Source organism: Colias eurytheme, chromosome 13, assembly GCF_061535395.1.
Source record: "Colias eurytheme isolate Ceu_HAF_F1 chromosome 13, ilColEury1 Martin Lab GWU primary, whole genome shotgun sequence".
Classification (NCBI taxonomy): Eukaryota; Metazoa; Arthropoda; class Insecta; order Lepidoptera; family Pieridae; genus Colias; species Colias eurytheme.
Window position 1 is genome coordinate 149316 of NC_142992.1, and position 22817 is coordinate 172132.

The following is a 22817-nucleotide window of genomic DNA, read 5'->3' on the forward strand; positions in this document are numbered from 1 at the left end:
CAGCTGATTGCATTTACTTCGTGAGTCACCGTGTTTATTAATTTTACAAACTGAACGAATGTAAAATTACGTGATATGTGACAACGTTCAAGCTAATTGCTGGGGTTTGCTACTAACTAATGAATTTATTAGTTTAAGTGTCACAATCTTATTTAACGTCCAAATGTATTATGGTCCTTTGTATTTCGTGGTTTGCAATTGTAAAGGAATTTGTTTAATTTACTTTCTTCATTGCAGATCAGTGTGTATGTGCATCTGGGGTGTGTGGAATTCGACCTTCATAAATTTTAGATAAGGTGACTTTGATACTTGAATGAAAGCTTATTTAAAATGTATATTTGAAAAATTTACTATTTAAGTACTTACACTTTTTATATAAATGTATATATTGTAATATTTCTTAATTTCATGTTGGTAGTTTTACGAAAGCTTCGAGAAGAGAGAAATGAATCCAGATCTTACCATTAGTATCTAAAGATACATTATAATATTTCAAAAGTTAAATGATAATGATGTGTGTTCGTAGCGTCTCGTAGCGTCGTAGCAAGCTACGCCAACAGACAGTAGAGCCTTGTACCAATCTTCTACAAAATAGAATTAATTATACAAGCGTTTTGGAATTAAGTTTACACTTTTTTTTTTTTAGTTTTGGTAAATTTTCTTGCTAGACCTTTACTTTGAAAGCCGAATATAATTTAGTTGTAAAAGTTAATATAGTGGTATTTTTTTCGTTTTGAATAATTAATTTGTGGTGGATAGATAGGTCAATAATTGGTTATAGATTTATGAAAAAGCTACTCTGAAATCTGATTTGTACATTCCAATATTATAAAAGGAATCACGAAGGACAAATCCTTATCCTCCTTAAGGCGACAGGTGACAACATTTTCATGCGTGTAATATGTATAAGGACCAGTTCAGTCTGATGAACCTCACTGTATTTTTTATATCTAAAAATCAAAAATGAAATTTCGAAATCTCTACCAAAGTATCGAAGTCTCTACCATAAAATTTCTCTCTCGTTTCTGAGTTTCTACGATATGAAAAGTGGAAGTTTGTCATAATGCATGGGGAAGTTAATTTATTATCACATCTAGTACCTGATTCAAAGCTTTTTACTTCAAATATAGAGATTCTCTATTTACTGATTTCCCTCATAAATGTATTAAGATTTATTTTCTTCCTTTATTTATAGCATATAACTTTAGTTTACCTTATATATTACTGAATTCTATATTAAATTATGAATAATCGTTCATATAATATAACGTAATACTTTCTATACACCGAATTAATTATGCACGTATTTATATTTACAAAACAAAATAAGCGTTGCAACAATTTCATTAACCATTCAAAACTACAGAAACATACAATCAAAAGTGCAATACGCATGCGTGGAGCCGCCCGCCCGCGGCAAGCGCCGGCGCGCGAGTGAAAGCTAAGCTCGCCTGAAGCTGCTCAGCAGCGGCGAGCAGCATCCGCCTAAAATGGGGTGATCGGGCCGCGGTGTACTGGTGTCGTATTGCCGGTATAAAAAGCGACGCGGCGCCCCGCCGCCGGTCAGAACGGCTTCTAAACGTGAGTACGCACGTATGCTCCCGTGCGTCCAGTGTGAGCGATACGCGAGTGATCAGTGATACGGCCCAAGGACGTCCACGGATTGGATTGTGTGTGCGTTTGTTTTTCTTCTATGGTGATGGACTGGTTCAGTGATTGATATAGCGACATCCAACGGTTCATTGAATTCTGATTGATACAATTTTTGATAGATACGAGCCGAAAACATGTGTTGATTTTGTAAAGATAGATAACTTGATTACCCAGTTCGAGTGCTTTGAGCTTAAGTGTTTGAAGTGATATTCCGACATTGCAAGTCTTTAGTTATTAAAGGTATTGCTTTGATCAATTGAAAAGGCATAAAGTAATCATAAAAGGAAATTAAAGTTAAATTTTAACTTAATTTGCAATTTTTTTGAATTTAAATTGGCACATGTTGCAATAAATCAATTTCACTAATAACTGAATATGATGAACGATCAGAATTCTTGAGCCGCCCATCGCCATAGAAGCGCACAACAATCGCGCTCAGTTAAATTCGTTGGCGTCGCTCCAGGCTCGCATTCCTGTGACGTAACATCCGCGAAGGGCCGGCGTAATCCAATAAAAACGCGCGCATAAAACATATTACGCAAAGCGTTCGCTGGCACCGTTCCCAAAGCGGCTACTGCTCGGATTACAGCCACAAATAGACGCACGGGGGCCTCAGTTAGTTCGCGAGTCGATAGTGATACCTAACCCGTGTCGTGTTCCGCAGGAAGGCTCCAGGGCTCTGTTCTCGTGTCTCGACTAGCCCAAAGTCTCGTTAGCCCTCCGAAATGCCGAAGCCAATTGTTCAAGAGGGTGAGGACCCCGATCCGACCCCGTACCTGTTCGTGTCACTCGAACAAAAGCGTATCGACCAAAGCAAGCCCTACGATGGTAAGAAGGCTTGCTGGGTGCCGGACGAGAAGGAGGGCTTCGTACAGGGTGAAATTAAGGCCACCAAGGGCGACCTGGTGACCGTCAACCTCCCTGGAGGCGAGGTAATTACCGGCGAACTTCCTTCGAGCGAGCGGATTGATGATAAGAATGATAAGGATGTTTAGGTTAAGTTGAAGCTAGAACTTAATACTTAAGTGAAAGGAAGAACAAAAAGATGAATAAAGGATTAAGTAGAATTACCTGGCAAAGCTAGTTAGGCCTATAAGTCAAGTTAGGTTAACAAAATATTATAACATGTCAAAGAATTAGCTGCTACTTATGATTAAATTGCAATTATAATAGTTACTTCTAACTTTCTAATGCATATATCAAATGAGCAGGAGAAGACACTAAAAAAGGAACTCCTCTCGCAAGTAAACCCGCCGAAATTCGAGAAAGTCGAAGACATGGCTGATCTGACCTACTTGAACGAGGCTGCCGTGCTTCACAACCTCCGACAACGATATTATGCGAAACTTATTTATGTAAGTAGGCGCGATAAGCGCCTTTACCACTATTATAATACTGATGATTACACTTTATCCCGCAGACAAAGGACTTCAAGAAGGACCTTGTATCTCAAGTCAACCCGCCTAAATACGAAAAATGTGAGGATATGTCCAACTTGACATACCTCAACGACGCTTCGGTTTTGTATAACTTGAAGCAGAGATATTACCATAAGCTTATTTACGTAAGTCGGTCAGCGAGGAGTTGCAGCGTGGCAGTGTGCATGCCTCTCCATCCCTCACGTGTCAGACTTTGGATAGCTCCCAAGTGGAAATTAGCAGCCTAATGGATGAGCGCAATTAATTATGGATCGATCTTTCAGTTCCTGTTTATAAATATACGGACAGCTCTGTTACGGTCTATTTTGGATCTGTTTTATGTTGCTCTATTTTCGGCGCAGCATGCCGCTTCATTCACAATGAGTGATTTTGCATTATGAAATCTTAAATATTTTACATGCAAAAATAATTGTATAAATAGATATGATATACAGGAATCATGATAAATTCTAAAAAGGAATTTATTAAAATCTAATAAAATTAAAATTCATATTAATTTAAATTGAATAGATATTACAATGCAACAATTTAGATATTGGAATGATACCTAATTAAAAGCTACCTAGTTTAACTTACTAAAAATAGTAAACAGAAAGTTATCTCGTATCTTACAAGAAATATTCTTGTTGCAAGTTAAAACTTGATTGATAGCCATCAACTCTACTTGATTTATTATTATGATAACAATTAAATTACAATTACAACGAATAATAATATAAATATTCGACTTTATATGTTATGATAAATTGAAGATATGTTATAAATCCAAGTCTACACGTTCCCTCCTCCCAGTTTCTCTACAGAGCCGCACTTGAAACCTCCTACTCAGGCCAAGTCGGTGAAGCAGCGTCTGGATCGCGTCACTAATGTTTTGTTTAGACGAGTAGTCGATGTTGTGCCTAACTTCTAGATTGTTCTAAGGTCGACGGAGCAAAAGGCATCGTAAAATGCCCTCGCTCGTCTCTTTTACTACGTTTTTGAGTTTTACGTTCATAGAATTTCCCATGGATTTGTTATCAGTGCATTATTGTTTGTTTTTACTGTGTTGAAAATTGCAATAGAAACAGTACATAAACTATGTAACTATAAACTCATTTAAGAGATCAACAAACTTTGATTCTTGTGGGAAATTTTACGAACCAGGATTTTATTGCAGAGTTAAAGTATCAATACAGTACTCCTCTGCAGTTGTGTTTCTATGTTTGATTGGTTTTCAGAATTCATATTATGGTTTTCTTTAATAATCTTATGGAGAACTGCTGACGATTCTCCTGTCAGATTATTTACCATAAAAATGTATGTAATAATGTTCTTGGTGTGGGAAAAAATACTGTATAAATTACGTATATTTTAGTTGTGTCTTATTCCTGCAAGGCAAACAGTCCGTCACGAGAACATTATATACATATTTTGTTGTGTGTTTCATTATGATATTATATTTAAACACATTTAGTGTAGGGATCCTAGTTTTCAAATACATTGTAAATTAGGATACACCTACATTGAAAAAACACGCGCTAGAAGAAATTCTGGCGAGTGTTCTGTGATCATACTCAATCCTGACACATAATAAATCCCCATACAGACTTACTCGGGTCTCTTCTGTGTGGCTATCAACCCCTACAAGAGATTCCCCGTGTACACGACCCGATGCGCCAGGCTGTACCGTGGCAAGCGTCGCTCGGAAGTGCCGCCCCACATTTTCGCCATTTCCGACGGCGCCTATGTCAACATGTTAACCAACCACGAGAATCAATCTATGTTGATTACGTACGTATCTTTTTATATATTCGTAAACTTATTAGAGAAAAAAATTACGATATTTTGTAATGTTCGTCATATAACTATATGTAAAGTTTGTAAAACGACAGAAAAAAAATATGTCCAATTTAGTTACATTTTCGTTAGAATCATCTTCATAAAAAAGTATTGCATGTTTGCCATAAATTCGATATATCTATTAAGTTCAAAATTAAGTTTTTTTTTTTAATTTTGTTCTTCAAAATTAAGTTTCATCAAATCACAAGAAAAAAGTGTAAACCTCCGTACAAAAAGTCTTACTATCAAAAACGTTTGTAAGTTACTCACAAAGTTCTAACGAAAAATCTAACTAACCAACAGCGGTGAGTCTGGTGCTGGTAAGACTGAGAACACGAAGAAGGTAATTGCGTACTTCGCCACCGTCGGTGCCTCCCAGAAGAAGGACCCCAGCCAGGAGAAGAAGGGATCCCTGGAAGACCAGGTCGTACAAACTAACCCGGTACTTGAAGCCTTCGGTAACGCCAAGACCGTCCGTAACGACAACTCTTCCCGTTTCGTAAGTATTTTCAACTTATATTTACCTTTTATTACAATGTTTTTGAAGAATAAGTTAGTACATAGACAGTTTTAGTTTTTACCTTTATTTATTATTCAGAAATTACCATGCAATAATTAATGAAAGCAAACTAAACAAATACAAATCTACGTTTACCTCTAAAATATCTTATAAATTTTACTTAAATGATGTGTTCTGTGTTCCCCAGGGTAAATTCATCCGTATTCACTTCGGCCCCTCTGGAAAACTGGCTGGTGCTGACATTGAAACTTGTAAGTTAAAGTTTTAATATCAAGTAGTTAGTTTATTCTTTATTTATTGTTAAAAAACATTTTTTTCTAAAAAAAATTTAGATTTTCTTTAAATTTAGTCGCATTGCTAAAGAATTATTTTATTTTTTTTAATTCACTTATATTTAATATAAGTTTAGTAAGGGGATTTAGTTAAAATCAAATTAAAATTATTTTTAATTTACAAAAATTTTAAAGAAAATATGATGCTAATCGTGAGTGTAAAGTTACTTAGACTAGAACTTCTGGAGATGTTCCTAATGTTCCATGTTTCCTGCAGATCTGCTGGAGAAGGCCCGTGTCATCTCCCAACAGGCTCTTGAGCGTTCCTACCACATCTTCTACCAGATGATGTCTGGCTCCGTCCCCGGACTTAAGGGTACGTATCGGAGACCTGGCAATGGCTGAGAAGTCGTCCTTAAAGTTCTACAGATTTGTTTCTAAACTTTAGTTTCAGAAAAAGTTAAATGAAAATAAACTCGCTTGAGTTGAAGAAACTGTTAAAGCTTCGGTTGATATTTAAGTAAAGTTCCTTTCACATAGGTTATAATATATAATTTAAGATCCTTGTGCACATAATGCAGATTAGGTCATCGAATGTATGTAGTAGCTGATCACACTGAACAATTCATTATTTGTATATATTTACCTATTTAGTATGTAGTATAGTATTATTGTTTATGTATTATGTGTTCACCATGTTCCTGATCATAGACCAGAAATTAATATGTATTCAATTGGGTTTCAAAATTTAGCTATGTGTTTGCTGTCAAACGACGTATATGATTATCACATCATATCACAAGGAAAAACTACAATCCCCAACGTTGATGATGGCGAGGAATGTACCTTGACCGACGTAAGTTTGGCCTTCCGGGAGCCGAAGGCTTGTAGATCCCAAGTTGTTTGTCCTGCGACCGGCCGCCGCATACAACCGGCGCCGGTCGGCCATCTCGCCACTGAACGTAACGAGATGACCTATCGTATTCTTAGTTTAGACCTGATATCAGAGCATGCTAGTTTCCCTGTATACCAACACCGAATACCAAATATGACTGTCATTGGTGTTGTTTTATAGCTAAGTGCCTTTTGTCCAACGACATCAACGACTACAACATCGTGGCCCAGGGCAAGACTGTCATCCCTGGCGTCGACGACGGCGAGGAAATGAGGCTCACAGACGTATGTCCACACTGAGACTGCTGGCTCGTCTCTATGCGCTCTTCTGTTTTCTGATTCTGCCTGCTTTGCTTGTGACTCGTAAAGTCGCCCCGTGTCTGTCAGATATATATTTATATTGCATGAAAAATAAATTGCTTTTCAATATGAATATTTTACTGATTTAAATAAGCATGTTTTGCGCATTATAATCTGACAGGCACGTCACATCCCAGCAACATTCCTAGTGAGCGTTTTGCACAGGTTTTTTATCACGAAACAACCTTATCACCTCTGCACCGGCACAACCTCCCTCTATATAATAAAAACACGACACGACACAGACGATAGGAATATTAGGGCAATGGCGATAGGATGATATAGGGAGCTCCGAGGATAACCTAATTTCACATAAACTTATGATTTGTTACTTCTCGACAGAAATGTGTATGTTGTCCAACGACATATACGATTACTTCATCGTCGCACAGGGTAAGATTACCATCCCCAACGTCGATGACGGTGAAGAATGTACATTAACAGATGTAAGTGGTATAAATCAAAATATGAATGATCCCGTAATTGACCACCAGATATGCCCTGATAGATATGTATATGCCCCCTAGATGAGAGTTTTACCAATATCCACAAGATCGGATTCAAAAGATATATAAAAACCCTGTGTACTCTTAGATTAGTCGTCATAGACGTTACCTATTTAGTTTTATATTGCCCAATGTCCTGTGCCGAAAGCGCAACGTCTTCCATGCCATGCCGTTTAATGCCCGTTCTTCTCACTCACACCATTGTTTTTATGTGTTTTATATAATTACTAAACATAACCCTATATTTTGTTTTATCTTACGAAACTTTAGATTTGTCCCCATTATGTTGTACCTAACTTGTTTGTAATATTATTATAAATTTGTGCTAAATTTTATATTGTTATTATTATTATGCCCCATCCAAAAAATTATGAAATCCTGTAAATAATGTCAATAGTTCAAAAAGTCTAGATATGCATTCTAATATTAGGAATAAATATCTAATCATTTGATACAACTGTAGCAAGCCTTCGACATCCTTGGTTTCACCCAAGAAGAGAAGGACAACGTATACAAGATCACCGCCGCTGTCATGCACATGGGTGGCATGAAGTTCAAGCAGAGGGGTCGTGAGGAACAGGCTGAGGCCGACGGTACTGAGGCGAGTATCTTCATTATATTCAATTATTGTAATATATCTAAAAAAAACTGCCAAAGAAAAGCAAGTAAAATTTCAGTTTGCTAATTTGCAAAGTAATTTGAAATAATATTCCGATTAAATCGTCTAAAGTTTAGGCTTAGAAAACGGTATATTCATTAAAAAACATTGTCGTAATGCGAATCTCTCTTACAGGAAGGTGAACGTGTTGCCAAGCTCCTCGGTGTCGACTGCCCCGACCTATACAAGAACTTGTTGAAGCCCCGTATCAAGGTCGGAAACGAGTTCGTGACCCAGGGTCGTAACAAGGACCAGGTCACCAACTCCGTCGGTGCCCTCTGCAAGGGTGTGTTCGACAGGCTCTTCAAGTGGCTCGTCAAGAAGTGTAACGAGACTCTGGACACCAAGCAAAAGAGACAGCACTTCATTGGTGTACTGGATATTGCTGGTTTCGAAATCTTCGACGTAAGTATCAGCGAATCGATAAAGTTAATAGTAAGCGACAAACGGAAGCCCATACAGCTACTTACTTGAATGATATTTCAATTAAAGTTATTTTCAATTATTTAAAATTTAATTGTTCTTTAGATAAATATTTTACTTAAGAAATTATTTGTAAGCTTTTCCAATTTAGGTTATAAAGTTATGTGGTATTCAAGATCTTTACAATGACCGAACTATAATTACTATGATATTAATTTAACTTCATGTTTAGTACAATGGGTTCGAACAACTTTGCATTAACTTCACCAATGAGAAACTGCAACAATTCTTCAACCACCACATGTTTGTGTTGGAACAAGAAGAGTACCAGAGGGAAGGCATTCATTGGGAGTTCATTGATTTCGGAATGGACTTACTGGCCTGCATTGACCTTATCGAAAAGGTACACGGGGTGATCGAACCCTATGTCGACGCACTTTGGGTGTTACAAGTGTTTGTTTAACTATCGTCGTACTCGACTACTAATCGTTTTACAGTTTACCTCTAACTAATTCATTGTCGATTCTTACTTGGGTGTCGTATTGTTCATGAAGTACAACGGTTTCGAGCAACTCTGCATTAACTTCACCAATGAGAGGCTCCAGCAGTTCTTTAACCATCACATGTTCGTCCTCGAACAAGAGGAGTACAAGAAAGAGGGAATCACGTGGGCTTTCATCGACTTCGGCATGGACTTGCTGGCTTGTATCGATTTGATCGAGAAGGTAATAGTCCGCCGGCTCTTAGGGCTCGTCGTCGCCTGACCTACAACAGAAGAGGATTCTGTGTGGCACCACGTCTATGGGGATAGACTTAGAGCAGCGTCCAGCACAATAGTTCGCATAGGGACTTAAACACCTCAAATACGGAATGCAATCCGTAAAACCAACTACGGAATGAGATCCGTAGACCATCCGTATTTCCACTTAACACTAACAAATTCTTATACTTATCTCCCTGCAGTTCAATGGTTTTGAACAACTCTGCATTAATTTCACCAACGAGAAACTGCAGCAGTTCTTTAACCACCATATGTTCGTACTGGAACAAGAAGAATACCAGCGCGAAGGCATCGAGTGGACTTTCATTGACTTTGGCATGGATCTCCAACATTGCATTGACCTTATTGAAAAGGTAGATGGCGGTAATGCAACTATGAACGCTTGCAACTCGCCACGGTCCATGAGCAAAGCCTCTAAATTGAATCCTTAACAACAAATCTGGATACAGGCTTTTCTCTACGGACATACAAATGCTATGGTGTGTTGTGTGATGTGTTCTCCTTTCTCTATTTACACTCTTCAAAGACAAAACAAAAAAATATAACAATTACACCTACATACTTTTACATATTGTAAGCTAACAAGTAACGTAATATTTTTATTTTGACGACAGATGAACGAGTTTAATCAGCTTTGTGTTAACTTTACCAACGAAAAATTGCAACAATATTTTAACCATTTCATGTTCATTCTTGAACAAGAGGAATATGAAAGAGAAGGGATTAAGTGGAATTTTATTGATTTTGGTATGGATCTCCAACCAACGATAGATTTAATAGAGAAGGTATAAGGTGTATATCACTTGCACTAAGCTACGTAGGAGGCTCAAACACGAGTTAATACCAGCCTAAATACTACGTTAAGACTAAAATTTAAAGCTTAATTCTAGAAATTCTATGAACAATAGCTTAGATTAGCTGTTAAAGAGAAGCTTACTTAATGTTTATAATAAAGAATTCTGTATAGTTTATGTACAAAAGGATTTATGCAATATAATATTTAACTGCTATTTGTAATGAAATAAAAATGAGAAACGCAATACAATTAACACATAAACTTGCTATATAAAACTATAACACACATGAACACTTTTCTATATGCATGATGCTTTATTATAATGCTTAACTTTAGTTTTAAGATTACATTCACACACTTGATTATAACAATATATTTGAGTCTCATGATAAACGTTCTTAAATTTTTAATAATCTACTACACAACCTCAATCATTATTTTGGTATATTACGTATACAAATTCATACATTATTAAATTCAAACATAAATAAAATTTCCAAAACTTTTACATTTTACACATTTTATCACTTGCGACGTTTTCATGAGACGCATCTACGACTTCTGCGTGCTAATATCTCCGGTCCGTTTCCAGCCCATGGGTATCCTCTCCATCCTTGAGGAAGAGTCTATGTTCCCCAAAGCCACCGACCAGACCTTCGTTGAGAAGTTGAACAACAACCACTTGGGCAAGTCTGCTCCTTACCTGAAGCCCAAGCCCCCCAAGCCTGGTTGCCAAGCCGCTCACTTCGCTATTGGTCACTACGCCGGTAATGTAAGTATCCGTTTTAAATATATAACTTAAAAAAACAGAATGAAATGAATTGATCAATGGTATGATTTAAAAGGAAGATCTTTTCACTGACGAGCTTAACACTTTTTAATTCGAAATTTACAATGCTCGATATTATCAAATTCTCGGTTACTCGTCCTCAACACTAGTCGTTACTCGTCCACTAAAACTTTTACTATATTGTCGAACAGGTCGGTTACAACATCACCGGATGGCTTGAGAAGAACAAGGACCCCCTCAACGACACCGTCGTTGACCAGTTCAAGAAGGGATCCAACAAACTGTTGGTTGAGATCTTCGCTGACCACCCTGGCCAGTCTGGTGATGGTGGTGCTGGTGGTGGCGGCAAGGGTATGTTACGAGAGGTGTACCTCTCTAGTTTATTAAGTTTTTTATAGCATATTAAATTGCTCAGTAAATTTCATACATTATACCTAATGTCTTTATTTTTTTTGAGTCCAAAAACATTATTGATATTATTTAGGTTAAGTTCACATTTATTTAATTATTTGCATTTCTATATATATGTATATATTTATATATCTGTGTAATTAGGTGTTTATATATTCAGTTAAAAAACATTTAATTCATAATTCCAGTTCTATAAATATCAATTGGTTATTGATTTTTTTAATAATTCGCGAATTATAGTTTCTAATTTACATTTATTATTTTTAAATCATTCCTATGTATCATTCCAACTTCCAACCATATATTTATTCCCAATTTTAAATGTTTGAAGTACCAATGTAGTATAATTTCCATTATCTGACATATAAATTTACAAAACTAGGAGCTGGAGGCAAGCGTGCCAAGGGTTCCGCCTTCCAGACCGTATCATCACTTTACAGGGTAAAAAGGAGCACGTCTACAAATTTAAGCTTCTGTGTCACGTGGCTTTTTTCCTCGTCTATAACTTCAGGGCTGACAACTTCGCATTCAGTAGCACGGTCTACTTCAACATAATATTCTATAGAAGTTGCAAGCCCTGAAGTTCTAACCGTTGTCCGTCCGTAGATGTAGGTTTTCAGCGCAGATCATGTGTTAGGAGTCGTCCGGACTTGTCCCTATCTTAGATATGTGATTGTCTTAGTATTAATGTCTATTTATTAATATAATTCATAGGCGGTCGCGGTAAGAAGGGCGGTGGTTTCGCTACTGTCTCCTCTGCTTACAGGGTATACAATAATTATTATGATAATAAGTTATTATTCATTTCACCGAGTGTAGAATACTACATGGATGTAGCTACACTCGCCACTATATCTGAACGATATAGCTGTTATATAATGTCATGTCAAAGAGGCTGCAATCGCCTTCTTATTTATTATTTTTACAATATCCTCATGTTTTACAACCCCATTACCATAAATTCACGATGTACTTCGTGGGTTTGAATACTTCAAGAAATTAAATACAAATGAAAATACCGCAAATTCGTTGCTAATCTTTTAACCAATTTGTTTGGTTGTTTGTGTGTGTATGTCTAACAAGAATCTAATTATTTGTTCACATTTCCATCAAAATACTATGTGTCTTCATTTCATCTAAGTGTGGCTTTATATGTTTAGTTAGAGATTACTCTCTATGTAAAAATTAGAGATAAGTTCCATAGTGCGTTAGTAAATTTAAAAAATACATTTTTAAGATGTGTTGTACCTATAAAAAATATTGCAACAGCTAAATTCAGAAACAAAAAAAAACATTTCATAGTCTAAACTCTAAACGTATTTTATGAAAAAATGTGTAAAACCGGAAAAAATACTAATAATTAATTCACCCTTAGGAACAACTTAACAATTTGATGACCACCCTGAAGTCCACCCAACCTCACTTCGTACGTTGTATCATCCCCAACGAGTTGAAACAGGCTGGTAAGTAACTTTATAACTTCAAACATATATAAAACTTAAACCAGTACAGAAACATACATACATTTCAATAATATTTATATACTCTATTGATGTAGAACATACTTAAAAAACGTATTAATATCTTGTAGCTGTTTATCAAATATTAGAGCTTCAAATATAGTAACATGCTAGATCCAGTAAAAATAGCTTTGCCGAGGTTTTATAATAAATAGCCAGATACCGCGCGACGTGTAGGCGGAGACGGGAATATATTTATCGTGTTACTCAGATGTTATACTTTAAATAACGTTTATTTTATGTGCAGCAAAACACATTTTCGGATGACTAACTCTTTCCTGATTTTTTTAAATATCCAATTATTTGTGAGCAGTCTAATAGAGCTTTGATCTTAAGTAGACCCTGTATATCATGCAGCACGTAATATTTACGAATAGAACTTTCATTTTCATTTTGATTCTAATAATTTGATACACCGTACAGCGATGAAATCGAAAAGAATACAAAACTTAGTTAAGTTATTATGATATTGAAAAATTCAAATTTTCAATGAAGAGTATGTTCTTTCTTTAATTTTAGTCTCTGCTATAATATCTTTCCTCCGACTTTCGTGACGCAAAGTGTCTTTTGCCAGGTCTCATCGACTCCCACCTTGTGATGCACCAGCTCACCTGTAACGGTGTGCTTGAGGGTATCCGTATTTGCCGTAAAGGTTTCCCCAACAGGATGGTCTACCCTGACTTCAAGCTCCGGTAAGTATCGTCAGCGGGACACATGAAATATTCCCGGCGGAACATCTGCCAAACATACTCCAGACCCATAAAATTAATATTTTATTTCATACCTGAGTACTATTTTGATAAATGGATAATTTTAGTTCGAAGTCTAAACAAAATTCTTTTAGCTCTGGAATATTCGATATTTATTCTTGTCCGTGCAACAGCCGCCCCCGCTGACGTCATCGACAGCTATGCACTATTTTAAAAGTGTGTCACTGACTTGGAATAGGTGTTGAGTTGCTAACTCGCACCTGGAAAGTTTTATAAATATGACAAGGATTTATTTTAACGTATTATTTAATGGACAGTTACATGATTCTTGCACCAGCCATCATGCAGCAAGAGAAAGATCCCAAAGAAGCAGCTAGGAAATGTCTGGAATCTGTGCAACTTGATCCCGAAAGCTATCGTATAGGTCACACCAAGGCAAGGATACGCGGAAGCGTTTAACCTAGTAGTCAGCGTTAGAAACCTATAGTAACAATGCAAAGCTCTTACGAAAAGAGTTTCACTTTTACATGGAGTAATATTTCAATTTTACTGGGTTTATATCATACACGAATATTTAATTATGTCGTGTCCAGGTTTTTCAGGTTTCTTTTCTTTCAATCCGACGTTGACAAAATACGTCGGAGCGAGTTATTCTTTTACTATTGTTTGACTTTCCCTTACCGTGTGACCTCATTATTTGATAATGTAGCTACAAGATCCTGGCCCCACAAGCTGCCGCCAAGGAAAGCGATCCTAAGAAAATTGCCCAAGTTATCCTGGAAGCAACGGCCTTAGATGTGGAATCTTACCGTCTCGGTCACACCAAGGCATGTTATAGTTGAATTGCATTCGGTTGATGGTCCATACACCCGCAATGGATCTGTGGTTTTCAATGCTTGTATACCGTAGTGCTTGCCTCATTAGACTCCAACTAGACTATGATTCCTAATCCTTAAGAGCCTTCGCTACTTCGGCTCTTAATTAGTTGCCCTTTATCATCTTTTTTGCTATATGATGTGATTTGTGTGCTCCCTTAACGCAGATACAAAATTCTGTGCCCGCACCTGATTAAAGAACCTATGTCACCGGAGAAAGCCACCGAGAAAATTCTCGAACAAACCGGCTTGGATTCGGAGTCTTTCAGGCTCGGAAAGACTAAGGTAGTGATGTAGATCCTTCTGACTATTCTATCCTTTGATGCACGACTTAACTTTCATCTCTACCACTAGCATACAGTATGATATTTCGTATTACTAATGTACGTTTATTGGCTTATTAAAAGCACTTTTGGTGTACTTTTTGCGATGTTTTATTATTTATATTTAATATACTTTGATATTTTATTTATACAAAATATTTATTACTGTATAATTTTAAATAATTTAACATGTAATATAATTTTTATGTATTTTTCATATTTAACATAACAACTGTCTTAAAACTTAGTTTAACACGTGATGTGGGAATACAGGTATTCTTCCGCGCCGGTGTCCTGGGTCAGATGGAAGAGTTGCGTGACGACAGGTTGTCCAAGATTGTGTCTTGGCTCCAGTCTTACATCCGTGGTTACTTGTCCCGCAAGGAGTACAAGAGGCTGCAAGAACAGAGGTAAAAAACTTATTTACATCACTAACTCTAAAAATAAAATCGTTTTAAAAATATTTGAATCGCTCAATACAATTTATTTTTAACAGAATCGCTCTCCAAGTTGTCCAGCGCAACTTGCGCAAGTACTTGCAGCTCCGCACCTGGCCATGGTGGAAACTGTGGCAGAAGGTCAAGCCCCTTCTCAACGTCACCCGTATCGAGGATGAGATGGCGGTGAGTAAGCTTCCGCGCACCTGACGCGTTATGATTGAGTACTCTGACCCATAAAATATTTCGATGAGAGCGCATGATTCAGTTCCCTACAAATAGAAACGACCGCGCCCACCTGGCGGTTACGTGACACCGCCGCACCTGCCGCGTCCATTTCTGGAACCCGCCCCACTCCAGCGGCAACGCGCTTTTTCCATACACAATGTAACGCATGCGGGGGCGAATCTCGCGCCCGCTGGAATTCTCCAGCGCCACTCAGTAGCGGTACGGTCGGCGGCGCGCGCACCCCCTTTCCATACCTTTCGAACGAACCGAAATATTGCATTCCTATTTTTTATTTATTTTAATGCTGTGATCAATTAAATATTAAATATGGCAGCGAATCATTTGTCGACATGGGACGGTGTGGATAAAAGTGAAGTGATTTTACAGAAACTCGAGGAGAAGGCACAGAAGGCCCAGGAGGCTTTCGAGAAGGAAGAGAAACTCCGCAAGGAAGTTGAGGCCCTCAACGCCAAGCTCCTTGAGGAGAAGCAGGCTCTTCTGGCTAACCTCGAGGGAGAGAAGGGATCCCTTTCCGAAATCCAGGACCGCGCTAACAAACTCCAAGCGCAAAAGGCCGACCTCGAGAACCAACTTAGGGTAAGTAATTGTAGATTTTTACCTTTATTTTTGGAATAAGATTTTTAAATTGGATCATGACAATCAGTCATGATTTTGGTTTCCTTAACGTTGTTATAAGTTAGAGTGATATAATTTTTGTTAAATAAAAGAGTATAAAAATATTTAACGTAGAACCCGAAACATAGAAAGTGACTCATCGTCGATCTATTTTTTTCTGGAACAAAAATATTTCAAGCCAAATTTGTTAAGCAATGTTAACATTGTAAAGATTCAGCTTATTTACCACATGTTTTGTTTAACTGAGGTTTCTTATATAAACAACCTTGTTTATGTTTGAAATTGCGTGAGAAGTTTAAAATTACTTTGCACATCTGTAACATTCAAAGTTTTATTGCAATGTTAACTATTACTGATGTAATTACAAATTGATTGACAGGAAACAGACGTACCTAGTTAATTTTTTATAGCACATTCGGGAATTTGATTATAACTCAGTGACGTATATTTTAGGACACCCAAGACCGCCTTACCCAAGAAGAGGATGCCCGCAACCAACTCTTCCAAGCTAAGAAGAAGTTGGAGCAGGAAATCTCTGGTCTTAAGAAGGATGTCGAAGACCTCGAACTTTCCGTCCAGAAGTCTGAACAAGACAAGGCCACCAAGGACCACCAAATCCGCAACTTGAACGACGAGATCGCCCACCAGGACGAACTCATCAACAAGTTGAACAAGGAGAAGAAGTTGCAGGGCGAGAGCAACCAAAAGACATCCGAGGAGCTCCAGGCTGCCGAGGACAAGGTCAACCACCTCAACAAGGTCAAGCAAAAGCTCGAGCAGACCCTCGACGAGCTTGAGGACTCCTTGGAGCGCGAGAAGAAACTCCGCGGTGACGTCGAGAAGCAGAGGAGGAAGGTTGAGGGCGACCTCAAGCTTACCCAGGAAGCCGTCGCCGACCTCGAACGCAACAAGAAGGAACTCGAACAGACCATTCAACGCAAGGACAAGGAAATCTCATCTCTCACCGCCAAACTCGAAGACGAACAATCTCTGGTCAGCAAGCTCCAGAAACAGATCAAGGAACTGCAAGCCCGCATCGAAGAATTGGAAGAGGAAGTCGAGTCCGAACGCCAGGCCCGCGCTAAGGCTGAGAAGCAACGTGCCGACCTCGCCCGCGAACTCGAGGAGTTGGGCGAGCGTCTCGAGGAGGCCGGTGGCGCCACCTCCGCTCAGATTGAGCTCAACAAGAAGCGCGAGGCTGAACTTAGCAAGCTCCGCCGCGACTTGGAAGAGGCCAACATCCAACACGAGTCTACCCTCGCCAACCTCCGCAAGAAGCACAACGATGCCGTCGCCGAGATGGGTGAGCAGCTCGACCAGCTCAACAAGCTTAAGGCTAAGTGAGTATATTTCTTGTCACATCACGATATATTTCAAATCCCATAAAAATGTCCTGCCCGTTAAGTCATGTTTACGGCGTGTTGTTTTATTAGCTAAGAAGTCCTGGGTTCGATTCCCATTAATAAGTTTTTCTTTCAAAAGCAAGTCATACAATTAGTTTCAATACGTCTTCAATTAATGGTGTTTTATTACAGAATTCGATAGCTAATACATTTGTGTATTGTAAGTATACGAATGTGTACATAAAATTTAAAAAATTCACAAAATCCATAGTAAAAATAAAAACTTTTAAGAAAAAAAATTAAGCTATTTGATCGCCTTTTTTCAATAAGACATTGGAAGCAGTTTAAGAAAGATGATTCGATCGATAAAAAATAGAATTAGGTTTATAAACTTCTTCTTAAAATAATCTTAAGCAATTTAAACATCTGAAAATAACCAAGTATTGAAAAACAAGGTGTGACGTAAGGAAGTCTGGATAATAATAACTTGCAACATTCAGGGCTGAACATGATCGTGCGTCATGCTACAACGAGCTTAACAACACGCGCGCTGCTATTGACACAGTAGCCAGGGAAAAGGTAACATGTCACGAGTAGAGGCATGTCTACCGGGGTGAACCTGCATGGTACTCACAGACACACCACTCGACAAACATGACATTATCTGGCAATATTTACAGCGTTTTAAACCCGATTAGGTCTTCCAAAACTTGCTAGGGAATTTTGGTTTTAAACATTTTGTGTATTCCATGTATCCAGGGCTGAGAAAGAGCGCTCTCAATACTTTAGCGAAGTCAATGACCTTCGTGCCGGTCTCGACCACTTGTCCAACGAAAAGGTATAAAAGATGGAAAACATCGTGTTCGCTTCGGCGATTGCAGCGCTTCAAGCTTTTCACAAATGAGAAAACAGAATTAGCCAACACACTTCTCATATACAAATCATTTACCTACTCTACTAAACAATAATTATAATAACTTAGAAATATTCCAACATTAACAATGAAAAGCGCATGACAGCCGCTTCCAAGTGTGTTAATTAAAAATAAAATTAACATAAAGTAAGGAAAAAATGCATGATATTAATAATAATTATAAAAATAACTACATTATTTAACTTTATAAAAAAAAACGTTTGTATAACTACTTACTATTTTATAGTCCATCTATTAACAATTTGACCATAATTATTTTTATTTTATTTTATTTATTTAAACATTATTTATATTTAAAAATTAAACGTAAGTGAAAACAATAGTTTAATTGAGTGGTAGTTTTTACATTAAACTCTTATTGATTTAATTTGAAAAGTCCTCAACATTTAACATAGCCTTTTTATCCTACTGAAAGAATACGTCTACTGATTTAGTATTGACTACATTCACAGAAAAAATATTTAATTCCATTACCTTAACAATTGGTTAACAATTAGGTATTTATTCAATTATTTTACAATTAGGCTGCCCAAGAGAAGATCGTCAAGCAACTCCAGCACCAACTCAACGAAGTCCAGAGCAAGGCTGACGAAGCTAACCGCACTCTTAACGACCTTGACGCTGCCAAGAAGAAGCTGTCCATCGAGAACTCTGACCTGCTCCGCCAATTGGAGGAGGCTGAGTCTCAAGTATCACAGCTGTCCAAGATCAAGGTGTCCCTCACCACCCAGTTGGAGGACACCAAGAGGCTTGCCGACGAAGAAGCAAGGGTAAGCTATAGTGGCTAGTTTTATTATAAAATCTTAAAACGTTGTGAAAATTAATTATTATTGTTAAAATACTATTGAATTATTTTTATTTTTCATCCATTCTCAAAAGGTACATATTTTTTTATCATACGTTAATAAATGTAATGATTATATTAATAATATTTATTTATTTTTTGTTAACAGGAACGCGCTACCCTTCTTGGCAAGTTCCGCAACTTGGAACACGACCTGGACAACATCCGCGAGCAAGTGGAAGAGGAAGCCGAAGGCAAGGCTGATCTCCAGCGCCAACTCTCCAAGGCCAACGCCGAAGCCCAATTGTGGCGCTCCAAGTACGAGTCCGAGGGCGTCGCCCGCTCCGAGGAACTCGAGGAGGCCAAGCGCAAGCTCCAGGCCCGCCTCGCCGAAGCCGAGGAGACCATTGAATCTCTCAACCAGAAGGTTGTTGCTCTCGAAAAGACCAAGCAGCGCCTTGCCACTGAAGTCGAGGACCTTCAACTCGAGGTCGACAGAGCCACCGCCATTGCTAACGCCGCTGAGAAGAAACAGAAGGCGTTCGACAAGATCATTGGCGAATGGAAACTCAAGGTTGACGACCTCGCTGCTGAACTCGACGCCAGCCAGAAGGAATGCCGCAACTACTCAACTGAACTGTTCCGCCTTAAGGGTGCCTACGAGGAAGGTCAAGAACAACTCGAGGCTGTCCGCCGTGAAAACAAGAACCTCGCTGATGAAGTCAAGGACTTGCTCGACCAAATCGGTGAAGGTGGCCGCAACATCCACGAAATCGAGAAGGCCAGGAAGCGTCTCGAAGCCGAGAAGGACGAGCTCCAGGCCGCTCTTGAAGAGGCTGAAGCTGCTCTTGAACAAGAAGAAAACAAGGTCCTGCGTGCTCAACTTGAGCTGTCTCAGGTCAGACAAGAGATCGACAGGAGGATCCAAGAGAAGGAAGAGGAATTCGAAAACACACGCAAGAACCACCAGCGTGCCCTCGACTCCATGCAAGCTTCCCTCGAAGCCGAAGCTAAGGGCAAGGCTGAGGCCCTGCGCATGAAGAAGAAGCTTGAGGCTGACATCAACGAGCTCGAAATCGCTCTTGACCACGCCAACAAGGCTAACGCTGAAGCACAGAAGAACATCAAACGCTACCAGCAACAGATCAAGGATCTCCAGACCGCTCTTGAAGAGGAACAACGCGCCCGTGACGATGCCCGTGAACAACTCGGAATCTCTGAACGCCGCGCCAACGCCCTCCAGAACGAGCTTGAGGAGTCTCGTACTCTTCTGGAACAGGCTGACCGTGCCCGCCGCCAAGCCGAACAGGAACTTGGTGACGCTCACGAACAGCTCAACGAACTTTCCGCCCAGAGCGCGTCTCTGTCCGCTGCCAAGAGGAAACTCGAATCCGAGTTGCAGACCCTGCACTCTGACCTCGACGAGCTCCTCAATGAGGCTAAGAACTCTGAGGAGAAGGCAAAGAAGGCCATGGTTGACGCCGCCAGGCTGGCTGACGAACTCCGCGCTGAGCAAGAACACGCCCAGACCCAGGAGAAACTCCGCAAGGCCCTTGAACAACAAATCAAGGAACTGCAAGTCAGGCTCGACGAGGCCGAGGCTAACGCACTCAAGGGAGGCAAGAAGGCCATCCAGAAACTCGAACAGAGGGTACGAGAACTCGAAAATGAGTTGGATGGTGAACAGAGGAGACACGCTGACGCCCAGAAGAACCTCCGCAAGGCCGAGAGGCGCATCAAGGAATTGACGTTCCAGGCTGAGGAAGACCGCAAGAACCACGAGCGTATGCAAGACCTTGTTGACAAGCTGCAACAGAAGATCAAGACATACAAGAGGCAGATCGAGGAAGCCGAAGAAATCGCCGCCCTCAACTTGGCTAAGTTCCGCAAGGCACAGCAGGAGTTGGAAGAGGCTGAGGAGAGGGCAGACCTCGCCGAACAAGCCATCAGCAAATTCCGCGGCAAGGGACGTGCGGGATCCGCTGCGAGAGGAGTCAGTCCGGCGGTGAGTGTTAACACTTTTCTTAATAAACTAGTACAATATGATAGTCAAATAGCGATATAATATTCAAAATTATTAGTTTCCTATATTTCTAAATAGCTGAATCGTCAAGGTACATGCCGTATATAAGCACAAGAGCAGTAACTAAACTCGCTTTATTTTCTCTCAGGCGTCCGTTAAAGGGCGTCCCTAGATCATCACCGCAGTTAATGTAAGTTGTGTGCCCCAAAAGTTAAGGACGGCACCTAGTACCGTGCTCATTCTTACCCCGATTTATCAAACTGTCTGAAAACGATGACAAATGTACCAAATGCACGTACTATAATGATATAATACATATTATATTGTATCTAGAAATCCAATGCATGGAGCCCTTGAAATATATTTTTACAATCCAGGCATGGTACCTGCATGTAGAATTGTAGATATAAGATTACACATTATATACGTAAAATGTGGATATATTGAGAATTAAGAAAATATTATTTTCAGTCTCAAGTTTGTTTGATACCATTAAAAGAACCCCTTTAAACCGTTTTGTGAATTTAATTCTTCATTGTTTCTATACAAAATATAAATAAAATATACTGCTCTTTAATACATAAAGCAGATAAATAGTGTGTTAAATATACACAAAAGTATTTTATGAGCATTGTTATGAATAACAATGTGCTAATTTATATTTTTCTGTTGCAGCCCCCACGTTCGCGCCCCGCCCACGACGGTTTCGGCACCTTCCCACCAAGGTTCGATCTGGCGCCCGAAGATTTCTAAACGTTCCAATAAACAAAAAATAAACGGACTGTAAATGTTTACAATAACACCAGTGTATACGCGTGAACGATGTACTGTTAGGACTTGTAAAGAACAAAAATATACACTAGTACCTATCTTAATGTTTTTACGAAGTATTTTGTAATTTGTTGATATTTATTTATTGATTACCGCAAACCGCGGGGAGAGCGAGGGCTGCGCGCGCGCCGCGGTACAGAGACACACCCCCCACCCCCTCACCGGCGCTCGCGCGACCCTCGCCCGCCTCGCCCTTAAGTCATATCCAATAAAGCGATATCGTTGTCAGAAAATTTATATGCTGTTTTACTTATTTACCCCTTTTCCTTCTTAAAATATATAAGTCACTTAGCAATTAAAATTGAGTAAGAATTTTTAAAATGAACAAGAATATTACACTTTTTTTCCATTAAAAAAAGGAACATCACTAGATTATTAATTCTATAAATAAACAGAATAAAAGTATCTCATTAACTCATCATATAGTAAATATAGTAACATAGACATACCTAGAAGGCTAGACTAGTTGTAACACCCTAAACACCAAAAGCACAGTAATTGATAGATACTATTCAGTTTAGTATATCCTGCTCTACTACACTTAGAGCTGCTAATACCTACTTAATAACTAAGAAAAACAACCTAACTAATTGTATAGTGTACGATGCTGTTCCTACGTACCTATCTCAATTATCGTACATTATAGATGCAAGTAACGAAGCGACACAAATTAAACGCTTACACTAAAACAAAGGTTTATTACGCATAGCTCTAACAGGATTACGCACATCATTGTATCGATTACACGGATATAAACGTACCCTGAAAATCAACAATGAGTTGATCAATTAGTTCAACTACGTAACTAGTTATAATACAAATATTGCTCGTTAAGAGTCACTATTCTCTAGT

The 22817-nt window shown here is 38.8% G+C and overlaps 1 protein-coding gene across 1 annotated transcript; it reads left to right on the forward strand.

The window, feature by feature from the left end:
• Nucleotides 1-1565: 1565 nt before the first annotated feature.
• On the forward strand, nt 1566-22202 carry Mhc (myosin heavy chain). The gene is made up of 25 exons (XM_090108590.1): nt 1566-1581; nt 2318-2585; nt 3074-3217; nt 4678-4862; nt 5214-5409; nt 5618-5681; nt 5980-6078; nt 6778-6881; nt 7926-8063; nt 8256-8525; nt 9507-9677; nt 10713-10892; nt 11102-11261; nt 11704-11762; nt 12697-12784; nt 13416-13533; nt 14594-14711; nt 15023-15159; nt 15246-15372; nt 15802-16011; nt 16504-17390; nt 18153-18231; nt 18852-19097; nt 19281-21116; nt 21810-22202. The coding sequence occupies exons 2-25, from the start codon at nt 2379-2381 to the stop codon at nt 21885-21887; spliced, it is 5901 nt and encodes a 1966-aa protein (XP_089964716.1). The 5' UTR covers nt 1566-1581; nt 2318-2378; the 3' UTR covers nt 21888-22202.
• Nucleotides 22203-22817: the final 615 nt, after the last annotated feature.